The sequence below is a fragment of the Lissotriton helveticus genome, chromosome 7 (assembly GCF_964261635.1).
Source record: "Lissotriton helveticus chromosome 7, aLisHel1.1, whole genome shotgun sequence".
NCBI classification, from domain to species: Eukaryota; Metazoa; Chordata; class Amphibia; order Caudata; family Salamandridae; genus Lissotriton; species Lissotriton helveticus.
Genome location: NC_136068.1, coordinates 985,515,014 through 985,542,975, shown reverse-complemented (window position 1 = coordinate 985,542,975; position 27,962 = coordinate 985,515,014). Strand labels below are relative to the sequence as shown.

The window sequence follows — 27,962 nt, the reverse complement described above, 5'->3', positions numbered from 1 at the left end:
GCTGGTACAGCTGACATATGGCTTGGTGCCCAGTCTGTTATGAGAAATGTGCCGGGCCATCTGGCAGATTTGCTAGGCTTCCTATACCCTAATGTTTAGGAGGGTTAATGCAAGCCGTATAATTGTGGACAGGGCGCTTAGACAGCTGTTACCTTTGCCAGCCATTTTCTGGCTACAAAATGTTGAAGGATTTTGACACTGGCAATATTAGCGAACCGAGCAACTGGGTAACTGTTAACTGCACTCTGTTCACAGTTGTCAGGCAGCTGTCCACTCTGTCTCGTTAGACCGCAAACCATTATGGGAAACCGTGGACTTGGGGATCTGACATCCTGTTAGCTGTGCTGGGTCTTCTGCTCCCTTCTGTCACACTTTCAGGATATCACTGCAAGTGATGACTTTTCAGGCAATTCTTAAGTTTGTTTACAATTACTTTGATTTGTAATTGATGTTAATAGACAATCACCTTAGACAATGTAGGGTAGGAGTGGGACAAAATATAGGCCTGGACACCAAAATAAAAGTGGCGCAATTGGCAATCCAGATAGCTAAAAATGTAGCTCACATTTGCAAATCAAGCCAGTTTCTAACTTCTAAACACACGCTATATGGGTATTTTGCTAGGTATGGGAGACTGCATGTATTTTATTAGCTGCAGGTAAAGGTTGTGGTCATATCATGAAATTAAATACATTTTTATAAAGTGCTCAAATGCCCAGAGGTGTCTTGGTGCAACAGCTACGTAAGGATACGAAGGGAAGGCTCTACAATGACACAACAGGAAGAATGAGGATGGATAGTCTATTGGCCGAACAACCATATTTTGAAAGCTTTTCTGAAGGGAAGAAGACCTGTCATTTCTTTCAGACTAAGAAGTCAGACTAAGAAGTCGAGTGTTACAAATTTTGGCAGTGCAAACTACAACACTTCTGCCGCCCCAGTTAGATTGCCTGAACTTGGAAACAATAACATTTTTGTCCGAACAAGAATACAATGACCTGGTTGGGGTATACCAGGATAATTGTGTTCAAGATAGTCTGGACCAAAACCTTGAAGTGCTTTGAAAGCAACACACAGAGCTTTGAAATCAATATGTTTCCTTCTAGGCAACTAGTGTAGCTTAATTAAGGCCTTTGATGCTGACTGGTGCCTGGGAATCCCTTGTAGCATACGAGCTATAGGCTTCTGCAGAATCTGCAGTTTATTTAAGAGTTTTTGCTGCATGTTGATGTATAGGACACTATAATAATCCAGTTTGGATAGCACAAGACCAGTGACTCACGGGGAATGCATATTCTTGAGAATCTTCAGTGCTGATTCAGTGCTGTGGTTAGTGTTTATAAAAACTCCCAATTTATAACCTTTTTGACTATTTTGGCCGGGAATGGAAGACATGAGATGGGTTGTGACAGTAACTAGGTTCCTGGCCTGGCTGAAAGTTGATCTAGGGCCAAGTGGGTGGTAGATTAACAATCTGTTAAAAGTGGTGTTTTTTATTTAATTTCACTTTGAAAGAGTGAAGTTTGCACTCAGAATTTGAAGAAACAGCCAACAAGGTGGCAGTCAGCTGTTGCGATAGATTATTGCCACGCCCTAACCACTCTTAGTAACTCGGTCCATTCAGAAAATGGAATATCCCACCGAACTTGGAGGAACCAGATCGGGACCACAGGAAGAGTCCGACTAGGTTTCTGGTATAAATGCCATGTCTAGTTTGTGAAGGTCTAAAAAGTCCGAGAACTCTATTTTATCTTTTTGCCAGAGACCTGACGTTTATTTTAAGGTGCAAGAATTTTTTTCTGAATCTTAGGCTTACTGATATCAGTTGGCCTACCTGAGTTATTGGTCCCTATTTTATAATTAGTTAGTATAAGACTACATCCCTGACACTTCGTGGTATCAATGATCCCGTGGGGTACAAGGGTGGTGCACTGAGACTTCTCACCTGAGATGTTATAATTCAGCAGTTTTTTCCTCGTATACCTAGGTGTAGCGGACAGGTGGGACTGAAAACGGACAGGGTGGCAAGCGCTGGGTACTGGTTGAAGTCCGGGTGCGCCGTCGGGTCAGACGGGCTTGCCTTTGGTGCACCAGTAGTGCGCCTGCTGCCCGCAGACACCATGTGAAGATTCCTTTGTAGCCTGCCATCCAGGGGGGTATGTCAGGGGGGATGTGGTGAGTTAGCGTTTCTCAGCGCTGGTTCGAAACCGGTGGGGTAAAAAAATACAAACAGGTGTCAAGCAACTCCCCTATACAATGGTGGCCAGCACGGAACAGAAGTAGGGGGCGGGGCATGGGGGCAGGGGGAGAGGAAGAGGGGGAAGCTGCCAGGGCTCTCGTCAGGGGTACACGCGGGTGGACGGCATCCCCCCACTGCTTTCACAGGGTGGATACCGTTCACCCTGCCACGAAGTTGGGCCCCACTACAAAAGATGCTGAATTCGTCCCGGTGTCATTTCCACACATCGGGACACATTCAGCAGAACCTGCACGTTGTTGTCTGCTTTCGATCACAACAACATGCAGGCGGGGACGGGGCTCTCTTATAGTTCCATTATTGGCGCAGGATGATCCCCACCCGCACCAAAGTAGAAAAGGCGTGCATAAATAAATACACAAGACAACTTTTTTGTTTGGAGAAAATATGGCTGCAGGTTTATTACATACAACAGTAAGCAAATTATGGTGGGTTATCTTGCGGGCGATCCAAGGGCAGGTAGCCATACTAACCCATGCTACCCTGCCCGCCTGATGAGCCAAGCACTGTGGAAACCCAATCAGCGCTACCCTTATAGGGGTGATCCCCTTACTGGATCACGTGACACTTTGGTCCCTTATTACTCACGCCCCTTTCAGGGCGGAGCATAGCAAGGCAAGCCCCCGGTTTTTTAGGTCCACAGCCGCCCGAAGGACTAACGGGGCGCCGACGTCATTGTTCCAGGACCCTCCCCTGAGGCTCCTGGGATTTGGCTCTGGCACCCTTATTGTGCTCTTGCAGAGGTATCCTTCTGTACCCAGACTTTTTCCAGATCACCTTGTAACTCCGTCTGCAACAACAAAGAAGAACATTACAACATCCTCAAACCCCCCCTTGCCTGCCCCAAGCCGGGTATGCGGTAGGGTGGGAGACGGCGTGTCGGGCAGCAGAGAGCTACACTCACCGACAGGATGACGCTAATGAGCGCAAGCAGTCCTTCAGGCCCGAGGAGCAGCGACGACAAAACGATGAGCAGAGGCGGCGTGTCGGGCAGCAAAGAGGCCTAACAATGGTGGGGGGAGGCCTAAATACCCCTCCCAACCCCCGGCGCGCCAGACATGACGTTTCCAGCGCGCCCTGTAAGGGGACTCCTCCTGGAGTCCAGAGAAGCAAATGGGGAGGTGCCTAAATTGCACTAAGGATGGCCGCCCTTCGAGGTGGCCCCCTGCGGGGCCGTGGGCAGCCGCATAGTTCCATTATCGGCACAGGATGATCCCCACCCGCACCAAAGTAGAAAAGGCATGCATAAATAAATTCACAACACAACTTTTTTGTTTGGAGAAAATATGGCTGCAGGTTTATTACATACAACAGTATGCAAGTTATGGTGGGTTATCTTACGGGCGATCCAAGGGCAGGTAGCCGTACTAACCTATGCTACCCTGCCCGCCTGATGAGCCAAGCACTGTGGAAACCCAATCAGCTCTACCCTTATAGGGGTGATCCCCTTACTGGATCACGTGACACATTGGTCCCTTATTACTCACGCCTCTTTCAGGGCGGAGCGTAGCAAGGCAAGCCCCCGGTTGTTCAGGCCCACAACCGCCCGAAGGACTAACGGGGCGCTGACGTCATTGTTCCAGGACCCTCCCCTGATGCTCCTGGGATTTGGCTCTGGCACCCTTATTGTGCTCTTGCAGAGGTATCCTTCTGTACCCAGACTGTTTATTTGCACAAAATAAATAGCATTTGTGTAGTATTTACTACCCCCGAGGAGGCATTGTAATAATTTAAATATCACTATTTCTTTTAAAGCACTATGGCTATAGAAAGCTTAACGCTGACAAAAGGTAGCAGTGGGGCATATTATCAAGGACAGTGTTAAAATTATCGCCGGTTTAGCGGCAGAAAACTGCCGCTAAAGCGGCGAAAATGGCCTTGATAATATGCCGTGGAGAATTCCAATAGAAGCCCATGTTCACACCAGAACATGGACTTCTATTGGAATTCTCAAGGGCATATTATCAAGCCCATTATCGCTGCTTTAGTGGCAGTTTTCTGCCGCTCAACCGGCGATAATTTTTAACGCCGTTCTTGATAATATGCCCCATTGTTTTATGTGTAGAGTACAAAAGTGTGACTCTTCTGCCTAAATCAGGAGAGTTTTCAAGTATACTCGAAATGTGCTTAAATAAACTCATGATACACCTGCTAAACATATATGTGAGGGCTTAAGATGTGATGTCACTTCTTGTAATGCCACTTCCAGTGATGTCACGCGCCGTGATGTCAAACGCTGCGATGCCACTTGCATACTGATTAAATAGGTTAGTCCCCCCACTTCTTTTTTTACGACTTGTGCCCTGGAAGCTGGTATTAAAAAATGAAATAAAAAACGTATCTTCACGCCACGTCCTCGCCGTATTTCTCCTCTGTAGTCCTCCCTCGCTGGCCTGAACAGGAAGCACACCAAGGCTCCCAGTCAGCCAATCACAACACTGCCTTAGCACAAACAGTTAAAAAAACGGACCCACACACTGACAGAGTCATGATGACTCATGTTCACATCATCGATGCCCTGTAGCTAGTAATTGCTACACACAAATAACATCAGAGGCCTATTATTTGTGACCTCATATGCAAAAAATTAATCTTTTTTGTGTAGAATGACTTTGTGCCCGTGGGCACTGGTGAAAGTCGACATATAGAAATAAATTTGACTCCACGTCCCGCACAGACGCAGAGCCCAGCCAGGTACCCTTAAATACAGCCTGGTACCCTTAAATATCCTCTCCTTAATAGCATCTGAATTAACTAAAGCCAGTGCTTCCATCAGGTTGCTTTATTTTATTGATGGGCTAGTGGTGGATAGCGTCTGGCTAGTTAACACTGTGCCCCACAGTGCGGACAGCATGTACGTTATTGGTGACCGTCCTGCTCTCTGCAGACGCGGTCGCTCCCCCACGCTGCTCCCTGACCTGCCTCGCCTCACTGATTGGTATCGTAGCGCATCTCCGCTGCTTGCTCAGAGAGAAATTGACTATTTGTATTGCTGCCTTGCATTGTATTACTATTGCCGTATTGCGCTGTGTGTTTGTGCTTAACCATTTATTTCTGCTGATAGAAGGGCATCTGCTTGCTCCGTGTAAGGCCGCCGGCCATTTTGTTGTTGTTGTTGTGTCGCCCTGCCCTGGTATCCACCCCGCTCCCGCCTTCCCAGCTGACCCTCCCTCGCCCCTCCCCCACCACTATCCATTTATGACAGATGCTATTGCGCGCAGCGTTCACGCGCAGCGGTCGCGCCCCATGCGCGCCGACGGCGCGCCAAAGGTAAGCCCGTCTACGCCCGTCCGTGCCTGGACCGCGCCCAGCGCCAGACCCCTTGTTCCCCGCCGCACCCAACCCACTAGATTCACATATGATGCCGCTACTCTCCTCGCCCTCAACCCAGGACGTACACCACTATGCTGCGAAGCTACTCCAGGACGTACTCACGGCCCATTCGCCTGCCTCTCCTGCAAATTCAACTACCTCAGAACCCTGACCAAACCCACTTCCTCCACACACAGCCCCGACTCTAACCGCCTGAAGTGTATCCTGCTTAACACCCGCTCGATCCACAGACACGCAACAGAACTCTGGGACCTACTCGACACTGCGTCACCTGACATTGCCTTACTTACTGAAACATGGATGAACACATCATCAGCACCCGACATCGCCATAGCCATACCGGACGCTTACAAGATTATCCGAAAAGACCGCACCAATCAAACAGGAGGAGGCATCGCCATCGCCCACAGGAACACCATCAAAATCACGACCAGCTCCGACGACAATCTTACAACCGCCGAACATCTCCACTTTCAGATCCACACCGACCCCAGGACCACACTTAGAGGCACCCTCATCTACAGGCCTCCAGGTACCTGCACTCTATTCAGCGATGACATCACGGACTTCATCAGCCCACACGCCCTCGCCTCCGAGAACTACATTCTTTTAGGAGACCTCAACTACCACCTTGAAAACAAACATGACACCAACACCACCACCCTTCTGGACAACATGGCCAATCTCGGACTCAAACAACTTGTTGACACCCCCACCCACACAGCCGGACACACGCTCAACCCTATCTTCACCTCCAGCAAGCACATCTCCTTCGATCGCACCACAGCTCTCCACTGGACGGATCACAACTGTGTTCATTTCACCTACAAAACCACCCTGACCCTCAACCGTCCACTACCTATTCCTCGGAGATACTGGAACAAAATCACCTCCGACCAACTCCTCACATCACTCAACCAAAACCTCCCACCCTCTCATTGGACCCAAACCAAGCGGCCACCAATCTCAGGCAATGGATTACCCTCAGCGCTGACGAATTAGCACCCCTGAAAAAGCACCAGATGAAATCAGCCAGCAAAAAGGCTCCCTGGTTCAATGATGACCTTAAAAAATCCAAGAAGCTATGCCGCACCCTGGAGAAGACATGGAGAAAAAACCCAACCTCCGACAACATGGCCACCCTCAAGACAGCCACCCGCAAACACCACCATCTGATTCGATCCGCCAAGAAATCAGCATTCAAGGATCGCCTCGACAACAACACTCACAACAGCAAGGAACTCTTCAACATCGTCAAGGAATTCACCAACCCCACCGCTGCATCTAACGACATTGCTCCCTCCCAAGACCTCTGCGACGCCTTATCCTTCTTCTTCTACAACAAAATTGCCGACATCCACAACAGCTTCGAGAATACTCCCAGCGATCAGCCCTCCCCACCCCCCTCAGATCCTACTCCACCAACTAACAACCTTAGCGCCTGGAACCCAATCACCACTGAAGACACCATTCGCCTAATGAACTCAATCCACTCTGGCTCGCCAACCGACCCCTGCCCCCACCACATCTTCAACAAAGCTGACTCCATCATCGCACCCCATCTCCGTGATGTCATCAACTGCTCGTTCAACTCTGCCACCTTTCCAGAAAGCTGGAAACACGCCGAACTCAGCGCCCTTCTGAAGAAACCCACAGCAGACCCCTCGGAACTCAAAAACTACAGACCCATATCCCTCCTCCCATTCCCGGCCAAAGTCATTGAGAAAGCCGTCAACAGCCAGCTCGCCGCCTTCCTTGAATCCAACAACTCCCTTGACCCATCTCAATCCGGGTTTCGAGCCAAACACAGCACCGAAACCGCCCTCATCGCAGCAACAGACGACATCCGAACACTCCTGGACAACGGAGAAACAGTGGCCCTCATCCTACTCGACCTATCCGCCGCTTTCGACACAGTCTGCCACAGCACCGTTATACATCGCCTCAGCAACGTCGGCATACAAGGAAAAGCCTTGGACTGGATCATCTCATTCCTCGCTGGGAGAACTCAAAGAGTCCGACTTCCCCCATTCTGCTCAGAGGCCACCGAAGTCATCTGTGGCGTACCTCAAGGATCCTCACTCAGTCCCACCCTCTTAAACGTCTACATGAGTCCTCTGGCCTCCATCGCGCGTCAACACAACCTCAACATCATCTCTTACGCCGACGACACCCAGTTAATCCTTTCCCTCACCAAAGACCCCAACACCGCCAAAACCAACCTTCACGAAGGCATGAAAGAAGTAGCCGTATGGATGAAACACAGCCGCCTAAAACTCAACTCAGACAAAACGGAAGTGCTCATCCTAGGATCTTCCCCCTCAGCCTGGGACGACTCTTGGTGGCCTTCCGCTCTGGGCACAGCACCCTCACCCACAGACCATGCACGTAACCTTGGCTTCATCCTAGACTCCTCTCTCTCGATGTCCAGACAAGTCAACGCAGTCTCGTCCTCCTGCTTCAACATACTTCGCATTCTCAAAAAGATCTTCCGCTGGATCCCCCTCGAGACAAGAAAGACTGTCACCCACGCACTGGTCACGAGTCGACTGGACTATGGTAACACACTATACGCCGGAATCACAGCTAAATTACAGAAAAAACTCCAACGCATCCAAAACGCGTCAGCGAGACTCATATTAGACATCCCTCGCCAAGATCACATCACCGGACATCTAAAAGACCTCCACTGGCTTCCCGTCAACAAAAGAATTACTTTCCGCCTTCTCACCCACGCGGCCCTCTACAATCTAGGACCCGAATGCCTCAACACTCGACTGTCCTTCTACAAACCCACCCGCCAACTATGATCATCCAATCTAGCCCTCGCCGCAGTCCCGCGCATCTGAAAATCCACCATGGGTGGCAGATCCTTCTCCTTCCTGGCTGCCAAGACCTGGAACTCACTCCCCACTCACCTCCGCCTTACCCAGAACCACATCTCCTTCAGAAAAGAACTTAAAACCTGGCTATTCGACAAATAATGAACCCTTCCCCTAGCGCCTTGAGACCCTCTGGGTGAGTAGTGCACTATACAAATGCCTGAACTTGAACTTGAACTTTATTTCCGGCCTAATCTCTGATTCACTGGCTGAGACTGGGTGGAGTTCACACAGGGCAGAGCAGCTGGATCCGAGGCAGGGGGACTAACCACTAGCGGGCTGCCAGCCGAGCAGGGACAGAGCACAAAGCTCGCAGTGTGAAGGAGGAAAGAAAGGGAACTGTTCCCACCAGCGGAGGTGAAGCATGAAATCCATGGATGAAGCTGTAGGCCTCCCAAGAGAGAGCGAACAAGCGAGAGAGAGAGACAAATCCCACGAAGGAACTCTCGAAATCCCTAGGCCTGCTGAGAGTCGCAGGTCCACGGGGTCACGCTGAGATGGAGTAATTTGTGGGCCTCCCATCGCGGAGCGAGTGGACGCAGGAGGGCTGGAAACTCCTGGGTTAAGTAAAGTGCTTTCAAGGCAGCGGTGTGGGTCGAAAGTGTGGGCGATATTCAAGGAATGCGACTCTTAGCCAGACAGGGTTATTTATAGCACCCAGCACTTTCTGCTGCTGCCCCTGAGTGGAACAGGACTGCCCGGGGGAAGGGAAGCAGGCTTTTCTGTCAGGGCTGCTCGGGCACATTGTGTAGCTAAAAACTTTGAAGATACCTGTGGCCTAGACTAGGATAGGTGGAGGTCTTCAACAGGAATGTTGGGGCAGATTTACTAAACACTGACCTGGGTTTTCATCACAAAACTAACACAAACTGCTGCAAGGTATTTTGGGGGGATTTACTTTCCAGCGCAAATCTTGATTACGTTGAAAAGGAGCCCAAAGTTCCAGAAAGTGCTGTTTTGCGATACTTTGTGCCAAGGAGGCATTCCAAGGGTAGTACATGGGCACTGCCGTTCAACCACCTAATAGACTTTGATGCAAAACCCTATCTTCTAGCAAAGGTAGACAAGACTTTGTACAAAAATGAAAACCTTGTTGAGTCAGGCATAGAGTTTGATAAAACTTTTCTTTTCTAAAAAAAAATCCAACTTTGAATCTACGCTGCAATGTACAGCAAACATGCAGAGTGAGAAAAGTGGTAAACTATGTCAAAGCATAGTATTTTGTGCTGGAAGGTCACCCTTACAGTAAAACAGTCACACACACTCTTGCAATATGGTGCAGAGGTGTGTGCATTGGTGCAAGGCTGCCTATGGTGCACCAGCACAGGGAGATTGAAAGACAGCAGCATATCTTTGTCCATATGGATCTGTTCTGCTCTCTCCCATCCAACAAAGGCAATGGAGTGCTGCAACTGTCATTGCTGCACTGGGTTGCATGAAAACTTATTATATTTGCCCTATAATGTTTCCCCAAATAGCGTCACTAACAGACGTAAAGCAGTGCATTTCAGAGCTCATGACAGACCAGAGCAGTGCTTAATTTGAACGGATGGTTTACGGTGCTGGGCACATGCTCCTAATTGCCAGCACAGGCGCTTATGACAGTCTGCCACATGGTGGCGCTGTCTGCCTAATTTAGGTAAGAACACAACAACAGCTGTTTACTATTGCAATTTACCTTTACAATGACTAGTTGTTGTGTTAGCAATGTCATTGGAAGCGCTGGCAGGGGTAACGGATGGTGAACGCTGTAGTGTCCTCCAGACGAGGGCCCTGGCACTCATTCTTTACAAATTAAGTACAGGACCAGAGGCTCTCACAGGCTGTCTATACTGGAGGAGCCACAAGTCAAGCTCTGTCTCCTTTTTTCCCAACCTCCACCAATCTATCCACCACTGTTACAGCCAGAAAGCTTTCCAAATGTTTTCAAATATTGCCCAGCTTTGTTTTTCTTATTTCTTGATCAAAGATCAGGCATTACCTGCTCTGTCCCATTTATGGATCAGTGATTAAACACTTTTTCATCTGTCCCATTCATCGATCAATGACGTACCATCAGTTGGTGTACCCCATTTATTGAACAGAGATCAACCATTGCTTAGTTTGTCCCATTCATGAGTGAGACGAGGTGAACCTTTGTTTTTGTCTCAGGAGTAGGAAGGAGTAAAGTGGGGGAATGATTGCTCCAGTGAGGCTGGTGAGTGTGAGCTGCGTAACTGAAGGCGAGGGAAAGTCATCTATTTGATGGAGGGAGACATCAATTTCGGATTGAGTACGGGTAGAAATACAAAGTGCTGATTACATTTGCAGTCATATCTGCATTGCAATGCAATGAACATCTGTTAACTTACCCGAGCACCACTGACCCTCCTGATATGTAATGTTATTATAGTGAAGTCTATCTATGCCCAAAATGATTAAGACACGTTTCCTACACAACCAGGAGGACCATGTGATCCTGAGTGTTCCTGAAAGGCCACAAAAGGTTCCAGTGAATTACTTAAAGATTTGCTTCAAGCTCTCTCTCTGAGCTGTCCTTCCATTCAGTTACAGTCTGCTGCAAGAGGCCTCACTGCTGTTGATCTGGGATAAAGTAGGACATAGAGCTTTATGCATGCACGTTGTAGATACAATGCATGGCCCGTGTTGGTCATGACTGGTGTGCAACATATAGAATCAATGGCCCATTTGAGTTCAGTACGTCAGTGGGTATAAGGACTGAGCTGACAAAGAGCATTGGTGCTTTGTTAAGACAGGAGGCCTGCTGCATAGTGAGTGTGTGTGTCTCCCACACACATACACACAGGGGCATATTCACAAGGAGCCATCGCAGAATGAACTGCAATTTATCGCAGCCAAAGTCGTGATAAATTTACCCCACCATTCACAAGCTGGTGCTAACAGCCCACAGCATCACTTTTCCCACGATAGCCGCAAAAAAACATCACCACAGAGGACCCCCGCAACTATCGCTAATGAGATGCAGAGTAGCCGTTCCCGTGACTAAAACTACGACAACACCACACCTCAACATTCACAACAACAAGACAGATCGGTGATAAGAACACAAAACACGCGATAAGGCGTGTTAGCAGTAGGAATTTTAAATCAGCTCTGACCTGGTGTGAACTCGGACGGCAGCTTGCACCACAATAGGAAGCCCTGCCCAGGGTGTCATGGGAAGGGCAACAGATGCCATGGAGCAACTGAACATGCAGCACAAACACCCAAGAGGGCCACAACACCAACCTGGCAATCCCCCCCCCCTCCCCCCCCCCCCCCCCCCGACCCGGACCACTACAGGGACAGCGCAGACAATTACAGTGGCCCCCCAGGAAACGCACCTGCCTCACAGGCACAACATCTGACAATGTCACTGTCCACTACAGGCTGAAAGCGGACAACCAACAACCCACCCCACATCAAGCTGCGGGCAGCACACCACCAATTGGCCCCTTCACCAGGGGCCTAACACAAGCCCCCACAACCCCCGCGTTGCGGGGGGGCCTCGCGCTCCAGGGGGCCCAGCCGGGGCCCCTCACTGTAATACATTGATGACGGAATGGTGCGGGGCCCCGGCCGGGGCCCATGAGGCTGGCAGTAGATGGTACGGGCCCCGGCCGGGGACCGTGAGCGAGGCTGGCAGCAGGAATGGTGGTGCGGGGCCCCGGCCGGACCCGGGGCCCATGAGGCTGGCAGCAGAATGGTGCGGGGCCCGTGAGCGAGCGAGGCTGGCAGCAGGAATGGTGGTGCGGGGCCCCAGCCGGGGCCCGTGTGGCTGGCAGCGGCTGAGCAGCTCTGCTGACTGCTGCTCTCTGCCTCTTGATTTGAGCCTGCCCTGCCTGACTGGAATCAATGGTGCGGGGGTGGGGGTGGGCAGCGGACTTAGTCCTGGGCGCCGGCGGGCTGGCACTGCAGCAGGCACTCCAGGCAGAATGGTGCGGTGCGGGCAGCGGGGCCCCCGTGGCGTGTGAGCAGCTGAGGCAGAGCGCCGGGACTACTGCTACTGACTTGAGCTAGTGGCTAGCTAGTGCGCTGCGCACTAATGGTGCGGGGCCCCGGCCGGGGGCGGGGCCCGAGAGTGAGGTTGGCTGGCAGCAGCTGAGCTGCAGCAGCACAGCACTGCAAGAATGTGCGGGTCCCGGCCGGGGCCCGTCCGTGAGTGGCTGCGGCTGGCACTGCCACTGACTGGCAGCACTGCAGGAATGGTGGGCCGAGGCTGGCAGCAGGCTGCAGCTGCAGCACTGCACTTTCTGGCTGTAGGAAATGAATGGTGCAGGTGGGACCCCGGCCGGGCCCGGAGTGTGTGCGAGACAATCCGGATAGATTATTTGCAGCAGGAATGGTGCCCGCCTCCCGTGAGGCTCGGCTCTCTGCTGCCTCTTGAAGTGTTGTTGAGAGCCACTGCAGCCTGAGGATGAAATTAATGGTGCGTGCGGGGTCCCTGCCGGGGCCCCTGAAATTGATACAAATGGGTAGGCGGGCCCCGGCCGGGTGACACGGTGTGTGACTACTAGTAGCAGTAGTCTTAATGGTGGTGGGTGGATCAATGGCGGCGGGACAGGGTTGTTTACTCCTCGCTCTCCAAGTCCTGCTGACTTTCACTTTCCTTTCCGCCCGGCCTTCCGGGACGCGTATGCGCGCCGCGGGGACACTGGGCGGGGGGGGTGAGGGGGGCTGGCTGATGACCAATGGCCTAATTACATTTGTTAGGGGGCAGGGACAACAAATGCGCATTGCGCAATGAGCTAATCAAGACAGACGCAATACGCGCGTTACTGTAAGGTGTGGCATCAGGGGCGTGCAGCAGAAGACAAAGGAAGCCACGCTGACCGTTGACGCTCAGGTCAGGACTCATCTCCGGCGGGGCCTTTATTTGCAAATTGCAAATTGCATTCATTTAAATTGCCCGGCCCCGGCCCCTACCACCTGGCTAGCCTTGAGGCTTGCGCTGCCCCCGCCTCCCCTCTCAGCTGCCCTGCCTGCCTTCTGCCCATCTGCGCCTCCAGCTCGCCTTGCGACGCCAGGCTCAGCAGGCCCCCAGTCCTTTAAGTTCAGGTGAGTGCGTTCTCCAGCTCTGAGTGTTAAGGCACTTCAAACGTACTGTGTAACGCACGCTCATCATGTATCACTGTGACCACCGCGCCTTTCACTAGGCCGGGTCACCCCCCTGCCTCCCACGCCTGCCGCTGCCACTGCCTGCCTACTGCTTCTGCTGACGACCCAGCCGCCGCTGGGCCGCCCGGATCTCCCCCTGCCTCCCACGCTCGCCGCTTGACCCAGGGACAGACCCGCTGCCGCCAGACGCCCAGAGGTTCCCGCCGCTGCCCCCCTGCGGCCCCGCCCACCACCAGCCCATTGGCCGCCCCGCTCCCGCCACCCAGCTGACCCGCCCACCCGGCTCCTTACTTATGACGCCCCCAGAGCGACCGCGCAGCGGACGCGCGCAGCGGGAGCACCAAATGAGCGCCGAAGGTGCGCCAAAGGTAAGCCCGTCTGCGCCCGTCCGCGCCTGGCCCGCGCCCAGCGCCAGGACCCCTGGCCCCCACCGCCGGAAGCCGACCCGACGGACCTACGACGCCACCGAACTCAACGCACTCAACACCGGCCGAACCCCGGGCTGCTACCGAGCCACACCGAGACGCACCCACGGACCCTTCAGCTGCCATTCCTGCAAGTTCACCTGCAACCGGACCCACACCACACCAGCACCCACCAAGCCGACCACCAGCAACACCCACCTGAAGTGCATCCTGCTCAACACCCGCTCCGTTCACAGACACGCCGTCGAGCTCTGGAACCTGCTCGACACCACAGACCCAGACGTCGCCTTCCTCACGGAAACCTGGATGAACGTCTCCTCAGCGCCCGACATCGCCATCGCCATCCCAGAGGGTTACAAGATCATCCGGAGGGACCGCGTCAACCAGACAGGAGGAGGCATCGCCATCATCCACAGGAACACCATCCGCATCACGACCAACACCGACGACACCCTTGCACCCGCCGAACACCTGCACTTCCAGATCCACGTCAACCCCAAGACCACCCTCAGAGGCACCCTCATCTACAGACCCCCGGGACCACGCACACAATTCAGCGAAGACATCGCCGACTTCATCAGCCCGCACGCCCTCCTCTCCGCTGACTACATCCTCCTCGGGGACCTCAACTTCCACCTGGAGAACAACAACGACCGCAACACCACCACCCTGCTGGACAACCTCGCCAACCTCGGACTCAAGCAGCTGGTCAACACTCCCACCCACTACGCCGGACACACACTCGACCCGGTCTTCTCTTCCAGCAAGGACATCACCTTCAGCCACGCCACGGGACTCCACTGGACGGACCACAGCTGCGTACACTTCAGCTTCAGAAGGACCACGCGCCACCATCACCAGCAACAGGCTCCCCGCAGAAGCTGGAACAAGATCTCTGCAGACCAGCTCGCTACTTCCCTGAGCAAGAACCCTCCCACCAGCACAACGAACCCCAGCCAAGCGGCCACCAACCTCACGAAATGGATCAGCGACTGCGCAGACGACCTCGCCCCGCTGAAGACCCCGCCGAACAGACCCGGCAGCAAGAAAGCCCCATGGTTTAACGACGAACTCAAGAGCTCCAAGAAGAACTGCAGAGCACTCGAGAAAACCTGGCGCAGAGACCCAACACCGGACAACATGACTGCCCTCAAGCTCGCCACCCGAAAACACCACCAGCTGATCCACGCCACCAAGAAAACCGCATTCAAGGAACGACTGGACAACAACGCACACAACAGCAAGGAACTCTTCAACATCGTGAAAGAGCTCTCCAACCCCAACGCCGGAAACAACGACATCACCCCTTCGCAGGACCTCTGCAACTCCCTCGCCTCCTACTTCCACAACAAGATCGCGGACATACATAACAGCTTCAGCACTCAACCGACGCACGCCACGTCCGAACCACCGCCCCCCACCACCACCCTAAGCGTCTGGACCCCGATCAGCACCGAAGACACCATCCGCACGATGAACTCCATCCACTCCGGATCTCCGACAGACCCCTGCCCTCACCACGTCTTCAACAAGGCCGACGCTGTCATCGCACCCCACCTGCGGGACATCATCAACACCTCCTTCGACACCGCTACCTTCCCGGAGAGCTGGAAGCACGCCGAACTCAGCGCTCTACTAAAGAAGCCATCATCCGACCCCACCGACCTCAAGAACTACCGCCCCATCTCGCTGCTCCCGTTTCCTGCAAAAGTCATCGAGAAGACCGTCAACAAGCAACTGACCGCCTTCCTCGAGACGAACGGTTCCCTCGACCTCTCGCAGTCTGGCTTCCGGGCCAACCACAGCACCGAGACCGCCCTGATCGCAGCCACCGATGACATCCGAGCCCTGCTCGACAACGGAGAAACAACGGCCCTCATCCTCCTGGACCTCTCCGCGGCCTTCGACACTGTCTGCCACCGTACCCTAGTACAGCGCCTCAGCAACGTCGGAATCCAGGAGAAGGCACTGGAGTGGATCACCTCCTTCCTCGCCGGAAGGACACAGAGAGTCCGCCTCCCCCCGTTCAGATCGGAAGCCACCGAAGTCATCTGCAGCGTTCCTCAAGGCTCCTCGCTCAGCCCAACACTGTTCAACGTCTACATGAGCCCCCTCGCAACCATCGCACGCCAGCACAACCTGAACATCATCTCCTACGCCGACGACACCCAGCTGATCCTCTCCCTCACCAACGACCCCGCCACCGCCAGAGCCAACCTGCACGAAGGGATGACAGACGTAGCCAAATGGATGTCGAACAGCCGCCTGAAACTGAACTCAGACAAGACGGAAGTCCTCATCCTGGGATCCTCACCCTCCGCCTGGGACGACTCCTGGTGGCCCCCCACCCTGGGCAGCGCACCCAAACCAACAGACCATGCACGCAACCTGGGCTTCATCCTGGACTCCTCCCTCTCCATGACCAGACAAGTCAACGCCGTCTCCTCGTCATGCTTCAACATCCTGCGCATGCTACGTAAGATCTTCCGATGGATCCCCACCGAGACCAGGAAGACGGTCACCCAGGCCCTCGTCACCAGCCGTCTGGACTACGGCAACTCCCTCTACGCTGGAACCACCGCCAAACTCCAGAAGAGACTCCAGCGGATCCAGAACACCTCAGCACGACTCATCCTGGACATCCCCCGCCGCAGCCACATCTCCGGACACCTTAGAGACCTGCACTGGCTCCCGGTCAACAAGAGAATCACCTTCCGGCTCCTCACCCACGCACACAAAGCCCTACACAACCAAGGCCCAGGATACCTCAACAGCCGCCTCAACTTCTACGCTCCCAAACGCCAGCTTCGATCGACCAGCCACGCCCTCGCCGCCGTCCCCCGCATCCGAAGAGCCACCACAGGAGGAAGGTCCTTCTCCTACCTGACTGCCAAGACTTGGAACTCCCTTCCGACCCACCTCCGCCTGACCCAGGACCACCTCGCCTTCAGGAAGCAGCTCAAGACCTGGCTGTTCGAGCAGTAGCGGACACCCCCCCCCCCCACCCCCCCAGCGCCTTGAGACCCTCCGGGTGAGTAGTGCGCTATATAAATGCCCTGATTGATTGATTGATTGATTGATTATCAGTTTTGTTTCTATTGTGAAGCGCTCGCCTTACACGGCATGATGTCTCATCACTTTATTTATGCGTTTTTGAGCGCGGACTTTACGGTAAAGTCCGCGCTCAAAAACGCATAAATAAATAAATAAAGTGACGAGTCATCATGCAGCCCACCACTACTCTCTTAATGCTGCTGAATCCATCCACTTAGGTTGCCCCTCTCTGTCGCTGGTAAAATAAATAAGCAATATAAATGGCATTGGAACTTGTGAGCAGCAAGCACATACACCTTTCTACAACGGCCCTCCTCCACCCGTGGATTCCACTTGGCATTCTGGTAGTGGTAGTTTTATTTGTTTGCATGATACAAGTACCAGAATGCAATGAAAGTTCAGGTGTTACTGTGCCTGGCTTGGGGCAGTATAATCCGTTTGGGTGGCATTTTCAAGTGGTGTGGGTGGCAGGTGTAGGTAAGGTTCTGTGCTGGGGGAGAGGTGGCACGGCAGAGAAAGACTTGAGGGATTCTGGGCATGGGGGCGTCTTTGATGAGGATTATTGGGCACAAGATGATTGTAAAACGGCCCTTATGCTTATACACAAGTAAAATGAGTTTGAAGTTCAGCTGCATCAGAAATGAGCCTGCACACCGAGAGAACCTGGCAATCCCATTAAATGTCCCTCATCTTGGTATCGTACAACGTTTGGTGAGTGCCAGCACTTCTTTTTTTCCATTCAAAGCACTGGCGCCGTGGAGTGTCTCCCCTTAGAGAGGCAGCTCTTGGGCCTCTTTGTAGCTGCGCGGAGGGGGGCGCGGGGGAGGGTCAGTGAACGAGTACATTTCGGACATGTTGAAGGTCAAGGTCATGAGGTCAAAGTGAGAAGTCCCAAAGCCCCACTGACGATTCACTTAGATTAGAACAAAGAGGAGGAAAACAAACTGGTGTATCTGTCTAATAACTGTAAAGCGCGCCATTAAATGTGCTATGCACTCCACAAAGGAAAATGTTTTCCAGGCGCTTCCCCAAGGCCGTGCGTTCATGGGCATGAAAACTGAAAGCTGGCGGTATTTTTGATTAATTGGGTGTCAGATGGCCATTGGGAAGAGCGAAACCTCTGCCCTCATAGTTGATGCCCCCACCAACTTCGGAGATATTCCTGCCAGTTCAAGTGTCTGGGTCGGCGACCCGTCCCTCTGGGCGCATTCTTCGCCTCGGCCCCTGCCCTCAAAGAAGGCTTTCTACGGAGGCCTCTGGGCATGTCTGCGGCTGCGTTCACTCAAGTCTGCGGTTCTCACTGCCGCCCTCAGCATGGATGAGCACAGGGGCCCTCAAGGGGGCCACCTCAGCACTGCACTTCGGCCGGAGAGCTCTTAATAGAGTCCGGAGGGGGCCCCTCCACGAACCTTGCAGGGGGCCCCCTCAATTATCGTTACGCCACTGCCCTTCACACTCCAAACAACACCGCCAGAGTCGGCGGAGTCTCACAGCCAGCCTCATCCAAGACCCCCACGCCTGTCCTGGACATCACCATCCACCTGGCACCCCAGTCCGCGTACGGCTAACACAATGCGCAGGAACCACTGGTGACCAAGCAAGGACCATACGCCATAGCCGGATTCACGCACGTGTAGGGTGCAATCCACTGCACACATGTCCCACCTGTGCCCCCTGGTGACACAGCACACAATCAGTGCAACAGGAAGCACACGTCACACAACAATGTGCAGGCAACATCCGAACACCGTGGGACCCTCACCAATGTCGCCTCCAAATACACAGCCAGTGTGGATGATCCCTTCACCCTCCGACAGTCCAACAGCAACCAGCCGTCGCAGGAGCGCACAAAGGGAAATGCACAGCCCCTTAGCAACTTCCCAATTAACACCCCTCTCACCTCACCTCCACAACCATGCAATCCACAGCTCTGGCAATGCACACGTCACAAAATCACAACCAACATGCACGACAACATGCCCACCCACCAGACATGACAGAACAACTCACAATGGGAACCTGGGAAAGCTGTGAACATGAGCCATCAACGGAATGCCACCTCAGCCACACAATAGCCAAATGTGGGGAGAGGTGTCAACCAGGCATGTGTGAAGGATGCAGTAGACAACACAAAAAAAAACTGGTGGTCTAGCAAGGAAGAAAGGAAAAGAAAGCACAGAACACAGGTAATGGCAAATCATATGCTTATATGACAGCTATTCGTAGTAAGATGATCCTGACACAAGTACAACTCCATGAAAGAAGAAACCCTGCGGAAGGGAGACAGAAAATAAGGATTTCCATCAACTGCCCTTCGTTGCCAGTGTCATCATTTGGAACTCCTGAAGTGCCCCTGTCACCTCAGCTCTTCTGGCAGCAAGCCAAACTCGAGTGAACTAGGCGTGATGTAAGGCCAATGATAGACAGATGACAGGCTGAGTATCTCAAGGAAGTATACTAACAGAAGCAGTGCGAGAAATAGAAATGTGAATATAAGTGAATTAAAAAAGTTCAACAGTAGTCCAGAATATATTTATTAGTGACAACTGGTGAACTTGTTAAAAAAACACAGTGTCGGCTTTGAATTTATCTACCGAGAAAAAATGGTCAGTTTAGTAGTAGTAAAGTTGAGAAAAGTTCTAATTTAAAGACTTTCGGTATTCACAGAAGGTATTTGAGAGTCCTAAAGTTAGGAGTCCTAACTTTACTACTACTAAATTGAGAAAAATCCAAATTTTAAGACTTTCGGTATTCACAGAAGGCATTTAGGAGTCCTAAAGTTAGGAGTCCTAACTTTACTACTACTAAATTGAGAAAAATCCTAATTTTAAGACTTTCGGTATTCACAGAAGGCATTTAGGAGTCCTAAAGTTAGGACTACAAACTTCTGTGAATACCCAAATGAGTAAGTGCCTTCTGTGAATACCAAAATGAGTAAGTGCCTTCTATGAATACCAAAATGATAGTAAGTTTAGGATTTTGTCTTAAGTTAGTTATGTGAATCAGGCCCAACGATCGGGGAAGTGAATAAAGTGCAGATAGCACTTCAACCCACATAGGTGTTATGCTGAGCACAGAAGCAAAATAGGTGTGCACCAATTTTTAGGGTGGGGCCAACATCTGAATTAAAAGTGGGCAGTTTCAACTCCATGCGTCTCATCTTGAGACCTCAGTTGAGACAGCCCACGGGTGCAAAGATGTCTGCTGATCTTTTCTGAAGAGGAAGCCGAACTACTACAAACAAGCATTGGCAAGCCCAATCTATCTGGACTGGGGCAGCTGTCCCAGTGATTATTTTTTTATTACAAGCAAGCGGCACAACAAAAAGAGAAAACAGCCAACTACCTGACTAATCCGCTATATGTTCGAAATAAGTATTGTAAAATTAAAAGTAAAAACAGGTGACTGTTTTACTAGTGATGTTTTGTAACAGGTATTTCAGTTGTATCATGCATTTTATTATTATGTCCGAAGGAGCAAAAAATAATCAAAACCCTACCGAGCAATTCAATTAAAGGGAGCAATTATAAAAGCTATGTTTTGGGTTGTGCCTATCGAACCGTGCGGGAGGTCTGGTTGCAAATTACCTATTGTGGTCTCATCAAGAACTTAGAGGGCCTTGCAGGCCCACTCCCCCTGTTTACAATTGGTTGGATTTATTGGCACTCTTTCATTTTCTTGCTTCTTATTTGATCTATTTCCTTGTCCCAGCGTACATCTTGTGTTTGTCCCTCTCCTGGAGCCTAGCCATTTTTGCATTCGCTCCGATTGCCTGTCTTCTATCCTTCCACAGGACAGTTTTAGGGATTGTCTTTTCTTTTTGGTTAAACACTCCATGGGAGTGCATGTGTTTTTCAGCTCTCCTTTCTCTCATGTGCTCTGCCAAATGCTCACCCCCACTCTCTGTGTTTATCTTGTCTGTAGTTCTCCTCATCAATACAACAAAATCCGTTCTCTATAGGCAACGGTATTTCCCCATTAGAGTCAGATAGTCGCTTTGGCCATATGCTCTGCGAAGTGTACCTATCACATTCCTATCCAGTCACAACCCACCATATAATATTTTTGTGGTTTATTTGTGAAGCTCTCTTGCCTTTTATTAAAATAGTTGCCCTGAATCCACCGACAGTCCAACACAAGAAAAGGTGATGCCTGAATTACAATTTTTTACAATTTATCCAGTGCATCAAAAGCCTGCTTAATAAGCAAGACTCCCACCAATTTGTGAAAAAAGTGTGGAGTGACAAAGTAACCCCTCACGGGCGAACAACCCAAGGGGAAACTGGCAGGTACTCACCAGATAAGCCCACTTTTCTCATCATTGGCGGTTACTTTGTCATAAACAAAAAATAAGAAGAAAGTGTCCAAACAAAATATGTGAAAGTGATAGAGTGACCAACAAGGTCCACTCAATGATTGGCTGGGGGTCGTGTAACTAGTGTAGTTCTCCTCAGCCAACTCACGCTACAATTTGTCCTCATCCATGTGTGTGTGTCTCACCTGCTCCCAGTGTTGCTTTCAATGGTGTGTCCTTCTCATTCTCCTGTGTGCTTCTCCATCCCTGCGTTCTTCTCCCCCATACCTACACTGTGTGTACTTCATGTATACTTCTCCTCCACACCCGCCGTGTTTCTCTTTCTTTTGTCCAATGCTTTTCCACTCCTTGCCCCAATCCACTCACCCCATTGGCTGCTCCATTACCCCAACCAAACAGTCCTTTAAAAAAAAAAAATAATTGGCACATTTGTGGAAAAAAAAATCTTAGCTTTTTATTTACCAATCCAAGTGCCATCTCTCAGCTTGGATCACTACAAAAAATGAAAGAAAAGAGCGTGCACACGACAGTGGAATAATGCAATCACCAGTACGTGTGCGTGACAGTGTGAAAGTAGTTTTTCAGGACACGCTGCAGTATGGACAGTAGCGAGTGCATCAACCTGTAGTAACGACGTTGGGAGTGCCTGCATGAGGTAAGTGCCAGTGCTGTACTACGGTGACAGTGGCTAAGCGACTGGGCACTACAAGTTCACAAGGTGTGTATTCATTCACACGCGCGGCTAGGATGGCCGACCCTGTTAGCTTCAAAATGGCCACCGCCGTGTTGCAGGACCAGGCAATTAGGCGCGCACATTCAAATGGCTTGTAGCAGTCCTGTAAGGCCGAGATGCAACCACTGCCGGTGTGCCCATGAAGGAGGGACCAGTCGAAATCCCACGCCGCCTGCCGAGTTGCCGCCGCTCTCCACCTTCGACTCACCTGGACAGCTTATTGGGGCGTATTTCGGCATGCTGCTTGTCGCGGCCTGTAGAGCTCGGGTACCTGCTATACGGAGGTTCTTCCGCCTCGTCGCCAGTTTGTAGTGTATCTTCCTTCCTCAGAAAAGAGGCACTGGTACACAGGTATGGATTAAGAAACTTCTTTTTAGGTCATGACTACTCTATCCCGTTAGGGATTGAATAGGTGAGATTATAGTAAGCAGTCCGAAAAGTCTACCTAGCCTGCGGATCGCGTACAGTTCATGTGAGGCAGGTGTGTGTGGCAGACACGTGCACATCAAACACCATCGGTCTACGCATCAGACTTCAAAGGAAGCCGCTAGCACACCACCATTTGTCTGAGCCTCGGCATCAGACTTCAAAGGAATCCGCTCCCAAGCCGCTCCCACGCCCGCCACAGCAATGCCGAGAGCTTGTTTTTTTTCTGCATCCATTTAGCTGGGAAGCCGTGTTTTGTTTGGCGTTCTCTGCACCTTTCTAGTTTTTTTTCTGGACGAAAGTGGAAGCCTACCGTGCTTGTTTACAGTAGACTTGCTCCTCAAATGCTGTTACTGTGTTGCCATCTCTCTAGGGACACTCAGCTTGAAAACACTCGACTTGCTAGCTGCAATGCTACATCCGCTATGCTTTGCCTCTAGACACGTTGATCCCTCGCAGACTGTGCTGACTCTGCCCCTCCTGATTTTGAAACTGACCAACGCAGCCACCACACAGTCTCTTCTCTCTGTCTTATGATGTCTGCCCTGCCACCATTTACTTCGGACCCTCACACCTCCTCACCCTCACACACCCTCACACCCTCTCACCCTCACACACCCAAACTCACCATCACACCCTCACCCACCCTCACACACCCTCACTCACCCTCACACCCTCACAACCCCCTCACCCTCACACCCCCTCACCCTCCCCCCTTACCCTCACACACCTCCTCAACCTCACACCCCCTCCCCCTCACCCTCACACCCCCTCACCCTCACACCCCCGACTCTCACACCCCCTCACACCCCCTCATCCTCACCCTCACACACCCTCTCACCCTCACACACCCTCTCACCCTCACACACCCTCTCAACCTCACACCCCCTCGCCCTCACACCCCCTCACCCTCACACACCCCTCACTCACCCTCTCACCCACCCTCTCACCCTCACCCACCCTCACACACACGTTCACCTTCACACACCCTCTCACCCTCACACACCCTCTCACCAACCCTCACCCTCACACTCCCTCACCCTCACACACCCTCACACCCTCACCCTCACACACACCCTTACCCCCTTACTCTCACACCCCCTCACAAACCCCCTCACACACCATCACTCTCACACACCCTCACCCTCACACCCCTCACCCTTACCCTCACACCCTCTCACACACCCTCACACACCCTCACCCTCACTCACCCTCTCACCCTCACACCCCCTCTCACGCTCACACCCCCTCACCCTCATACACCCTCACCCTCACACCCCCTCACACCCTCACCCTCACACACACCCTCTCACCCTCACACCCCCTCATCCTCACACCCCCTCACCCTCACACCCCCTCACCCTCACCCTGTCACCCTCACCCCCGTTACCCTAACCCTCCCTCACCCTCACACCCCCTCACCCTCACACCCTCTCACCCTCACACCCTCACACCTCCTCACCCTCACAACTAAACGCCCTCACCCTCACAACCCCACACCCTCCCGCTCACACACCCGTACACCCCCTCACCCTCACACCCCCTCACCCTCACACCCCCACAACCTCGCACCCCTCACCCTCACACCCCCTCACCCTCACACCCCTCACACCCTCACACACCCTCACACCCCTTCCCCCTCACACCCCCTCACCCTCACACCCCCTCACCCCCTCACCCTCACACCCTCACACCCCCTCAGTCTCACACCCTCACCCTCACACCCCAACACCCTCACACACCCTCACCCTCACACCCTCCCCCTCACACACCCTCACCCTCACACACCCTCACTCACACACCCTCACACCCACTCACCCTCACACCCTCACAGACCCTCACCCTCACACACACCCTCGCCCTCACACACCCTCACCCTCACACACCCTCACACACACTCACACACCCCCACCAGCATAGCATAACAAAACATAGCATAGCATAACAAAACACAGCATAGCATAGCATAACAAAAAAAGCATAGGATAGCAAAACATAGCATAGCATAGCATAACAAAACAAAGCATAGGATAGCAAAACGAAACATAGCATAGCATTACAAAACATAGCATAACATAACAAAACATAGCATAACAAAACACAACAACACATAGCATAACAAAACATAGCAAAACACAACAAAACATAGCATAGCTTAACAAAACACAACAAAACATAGCAAAGCAAAACAAAACATATAATAGCATAGCAAAACATAGCACACCAAACACAACAAAACATAGCATAGCATAACGAAACCTGGCATAGCAAAACAAAGCATAGCATAATAAAACACAGCAAAACATAGCATAGCATAACAAAACATAGAATAGCATAACAAACCATAGCATAGCAAAACAGCATAGCATAAGAAAACATAGCATAGCATAACAAAACACAGCATAGCATAGCATAAGAATTCAAAGCATAGGATAGTAAAACATAGCATAGCATAACAAAACAAAAGATAGGATAGCAGAAAAAAACATAGCATAGCATACAGCATCACTCCAACCCACCACAGCATCACTCAGGGGCACCACAACATCACTATGCGCTACCACAGCATCACTGAACGCTACAGCATCACTCGGTCGCCACCACATCACTCAGCGCCACCACAGCATCAATCTGTGCAACCATTCAACAACACCTGGTTCAGATTTGTTCTCTCAATGTTTCAAGCTTTATTACAAATGTAACAAAAAGATGTTAATATTTCACTACTGTTCTTGGATTTTCGTCACAATAAAATACACTGAACATAATCTTCACAAAAGTTATTTACAAAACTTTAAGCTATTGCCATTATAAATTACAATAACTTGTATTTAAGTATTAATTATTGAAAAAAAATTAAAAGCCATTGTTATTTGTAATATCAATACATGTAAGTCACGTAAATACAACACATATTGCATTACAAATGCTATAGGTGTCACATTTGCTAAAGTTATAACTATTGGCATTGTAAATGACAAAGCTATTAATTTCACTATTTTCAAAAACAAAACATAAATACAAAATTTGTCATTTACAATACCAATAGCTCAAACTTTCCTAATGCGAGACCTATTGCATTGCAAATGCTTGTTTAGCAGAGAGGGAGAACGGACATCCACCACTGCTGATGGCACGTTATAACAAGCCGCCCACCTATTCCACAGGGCATAACTGCTGGTCCCGTGGTGATCGCAAGACTAGAATGCGACACTACAGTACAGGTCATGCCAGTGTGCCTTTTTTTTTTCCAGTGCTGCAGAGCATCGCCAAAAGGCACAGGCAAAGCCAGTAGTGTCCACAAGCGAGACTTTAAAAGCATGGTGTAATAACAACTGTAAAAGAAGCATTTGCAATGCAATTTGTCTCGCATTTACGCACGTTTGAGCTATTGGCATTGTGACAATACCTTTTATTTAGGTTTTAAGCATCAAAACATAAATAAAAGGCATTGTCGCTTACAATGCCAATAGCTCAAACTCGCGTAAATGCGCAACCTATTGCATTGCAAATGCTTGTTGATTTTCTGATTGGCGTTGCCGGGGTTGTTTGGTTGTATTGTTTCCTGATTCCGCTCTACTTGAGCTTGGCTCAGATAGTGGTGTGATGCTTTCATATGTACTTGTGGGGAGATACTGTGTGTGGAGATTGGTTTTGTTTAACTGTCTTTGCTCGTTAACATGGCCATTTCCTCTTTGTTAGGGTGCAAGGTACAGAGGATCGGTGAAGGATTTCCCCAACTTTGATCCAGACCAGGATGCTGAGGCGCTGTACAAGTCTATGAAGGGGCTAGGTACGGGAGGGGATGATTGAGATATGTCAAGTCTTTTAACCCGCTACAACATATACATTTCATACATCCATTTCATTTCTTTGTCCTTCCCTCTGGGACTTCTCCTCTCCCCTTCCCTCTATCATTGTTGCTCCATACTATTTTTCCTGTATTTGTGCCTCACTGCCTATTATTCCTCCTTTCTTTCTTTCTTTCTTTTCTTCGTGTGCCCCACCCTTCTCTCTCTTTCTATCTGCATCCTCTTTCTTAATTGTCCCTTTTCTTCCAATCCTTCCTTCTTTTTCACCTTCCTTCTTTCTCTTATTTCATCTCTCTCCTGTCTTCTTCTTCCTATCCTTCTGCCTTCCCTGTTCCTCTACATCTTGTGATGCCCTTCTGTCTTTGTCCCATTTACTTTGCCCTTTTCTTTTTTTCTCCTGGCTCTTTCTTCCCTTTCATTCTTTCTTTTTTATTTGTTTCTATTTCCTGCCCGTTTCCTTCTTTCTCCAACAGCATCCCTCTTTCTCCTTTTTTTATTAATATTTTTTATGTTTTCTCTTTTTTCGGCCCTTTACTATCTTGCACACTTGTTAGCACTTGCTCTTTCTTTCAACTCACACACGTTTTTTGTTCTTATTCTTTTGCACTATTTATAGTTTTTTCGTTACAATTTCATTTCTTCTTCTACGCTCTCCCTCTCCTTATAACATGTCTGTATTATCCGTATTGCAGGAAGTGACAAAGAAGCTATCCTTGACCTAATCACCTCTAGAAGCAATCGACAGCGGCAGGAAATCACCCAGGCATACAAACAGATCTATGGGAAGGTATGGATTATTATTATAACTTTAAAAAATTGACTAATGCAGTCTTTACCGGAAAGTCCTTAAGCATAGAACATTGATTATGATTGAAATATGACTACAACGTATTCAGAAATGTAATTTATCTAAACTAATATAATCTTTGGGCATTGATTAGTATTTGTAGCAAAGGAACCTATACATATTGATTATATCCTTATTATGTAAATTTGAACAACCCTGTTAGAAATCGGGTTTCAGGTTGGCAGAGGTATTCACCCTGTTCAAGCAGGAACCACAATCCTAGTCGGGGTAAGTAAGATACACACCATAAATTAGCCTGTGCTCACCCTCTAGTAGCTTGGCACAGGTTTAACTTAAGAGGCAATGTGTAAAGCATTTGTGCAATGCATCAAAAACTAACACTGTAAAAACACCAGAAAACGACTTCACACCAGTTTAAACAAATAGGTTAGGATGTTATTAATAAAACAAGATCAAAACAACAACAACAAATAAGTGGAAGTGAAGATATGAATTTTTAAAGATTAACTGCAAAAATAGCACTTAGAAGCAGTAAGCAAGAGTTCAGACCACTCAATATGGAGCATGGGCCCATGACCCATACAGGACCCGCTGAGCAAAAGTACCATAATCCTGGTTCCAAACAGTAAGATGTAGGGTGCAGCCATGCGCTGCGTTGGTGTTGATCCCACAGTCGAGGAAATGCCAGGCATGGACAGTGCAGGTAAGAGTGGTGGGGTGGTTGTGCGGGGTGAGGGGAAGTTGACTGACGACAACGAGGGAAACTTAATAAAAAAACACGTACTTTGCACTTCCCGCA

General features: G+C 50.5%; 1 protein-coding gene across 4 annotated transcripts in view; it reads left to right on the top strand.

Annotated features, from left to right (window-relative positions):
* Positions 1 to 27,962, top strand: part of ANXA6 (annexin A6) — a 184,382-nt gene that overhangs the window by 39,496 nt on the left and 116,924 nt on the right. For all 4 annotated transcript variants that reach the window (XM_078653622.1, XM_078653620.1, XM_078653621.1 and 1 more), the window contains exons 3-4: positions 26,246 to 26,336; positions 27,048 to 27,142. In XM_078653622.1, coding sequence (XP_078509748.1) covers positions 26,246 to 26,336; positions 27,048 to 27,142 — 186 coding nt within the window. The remainder of the gene's footprint in view (positions 1 to 26,245; positions 26,337 to 27,047; positions 27,143 to 27,962) is intronic.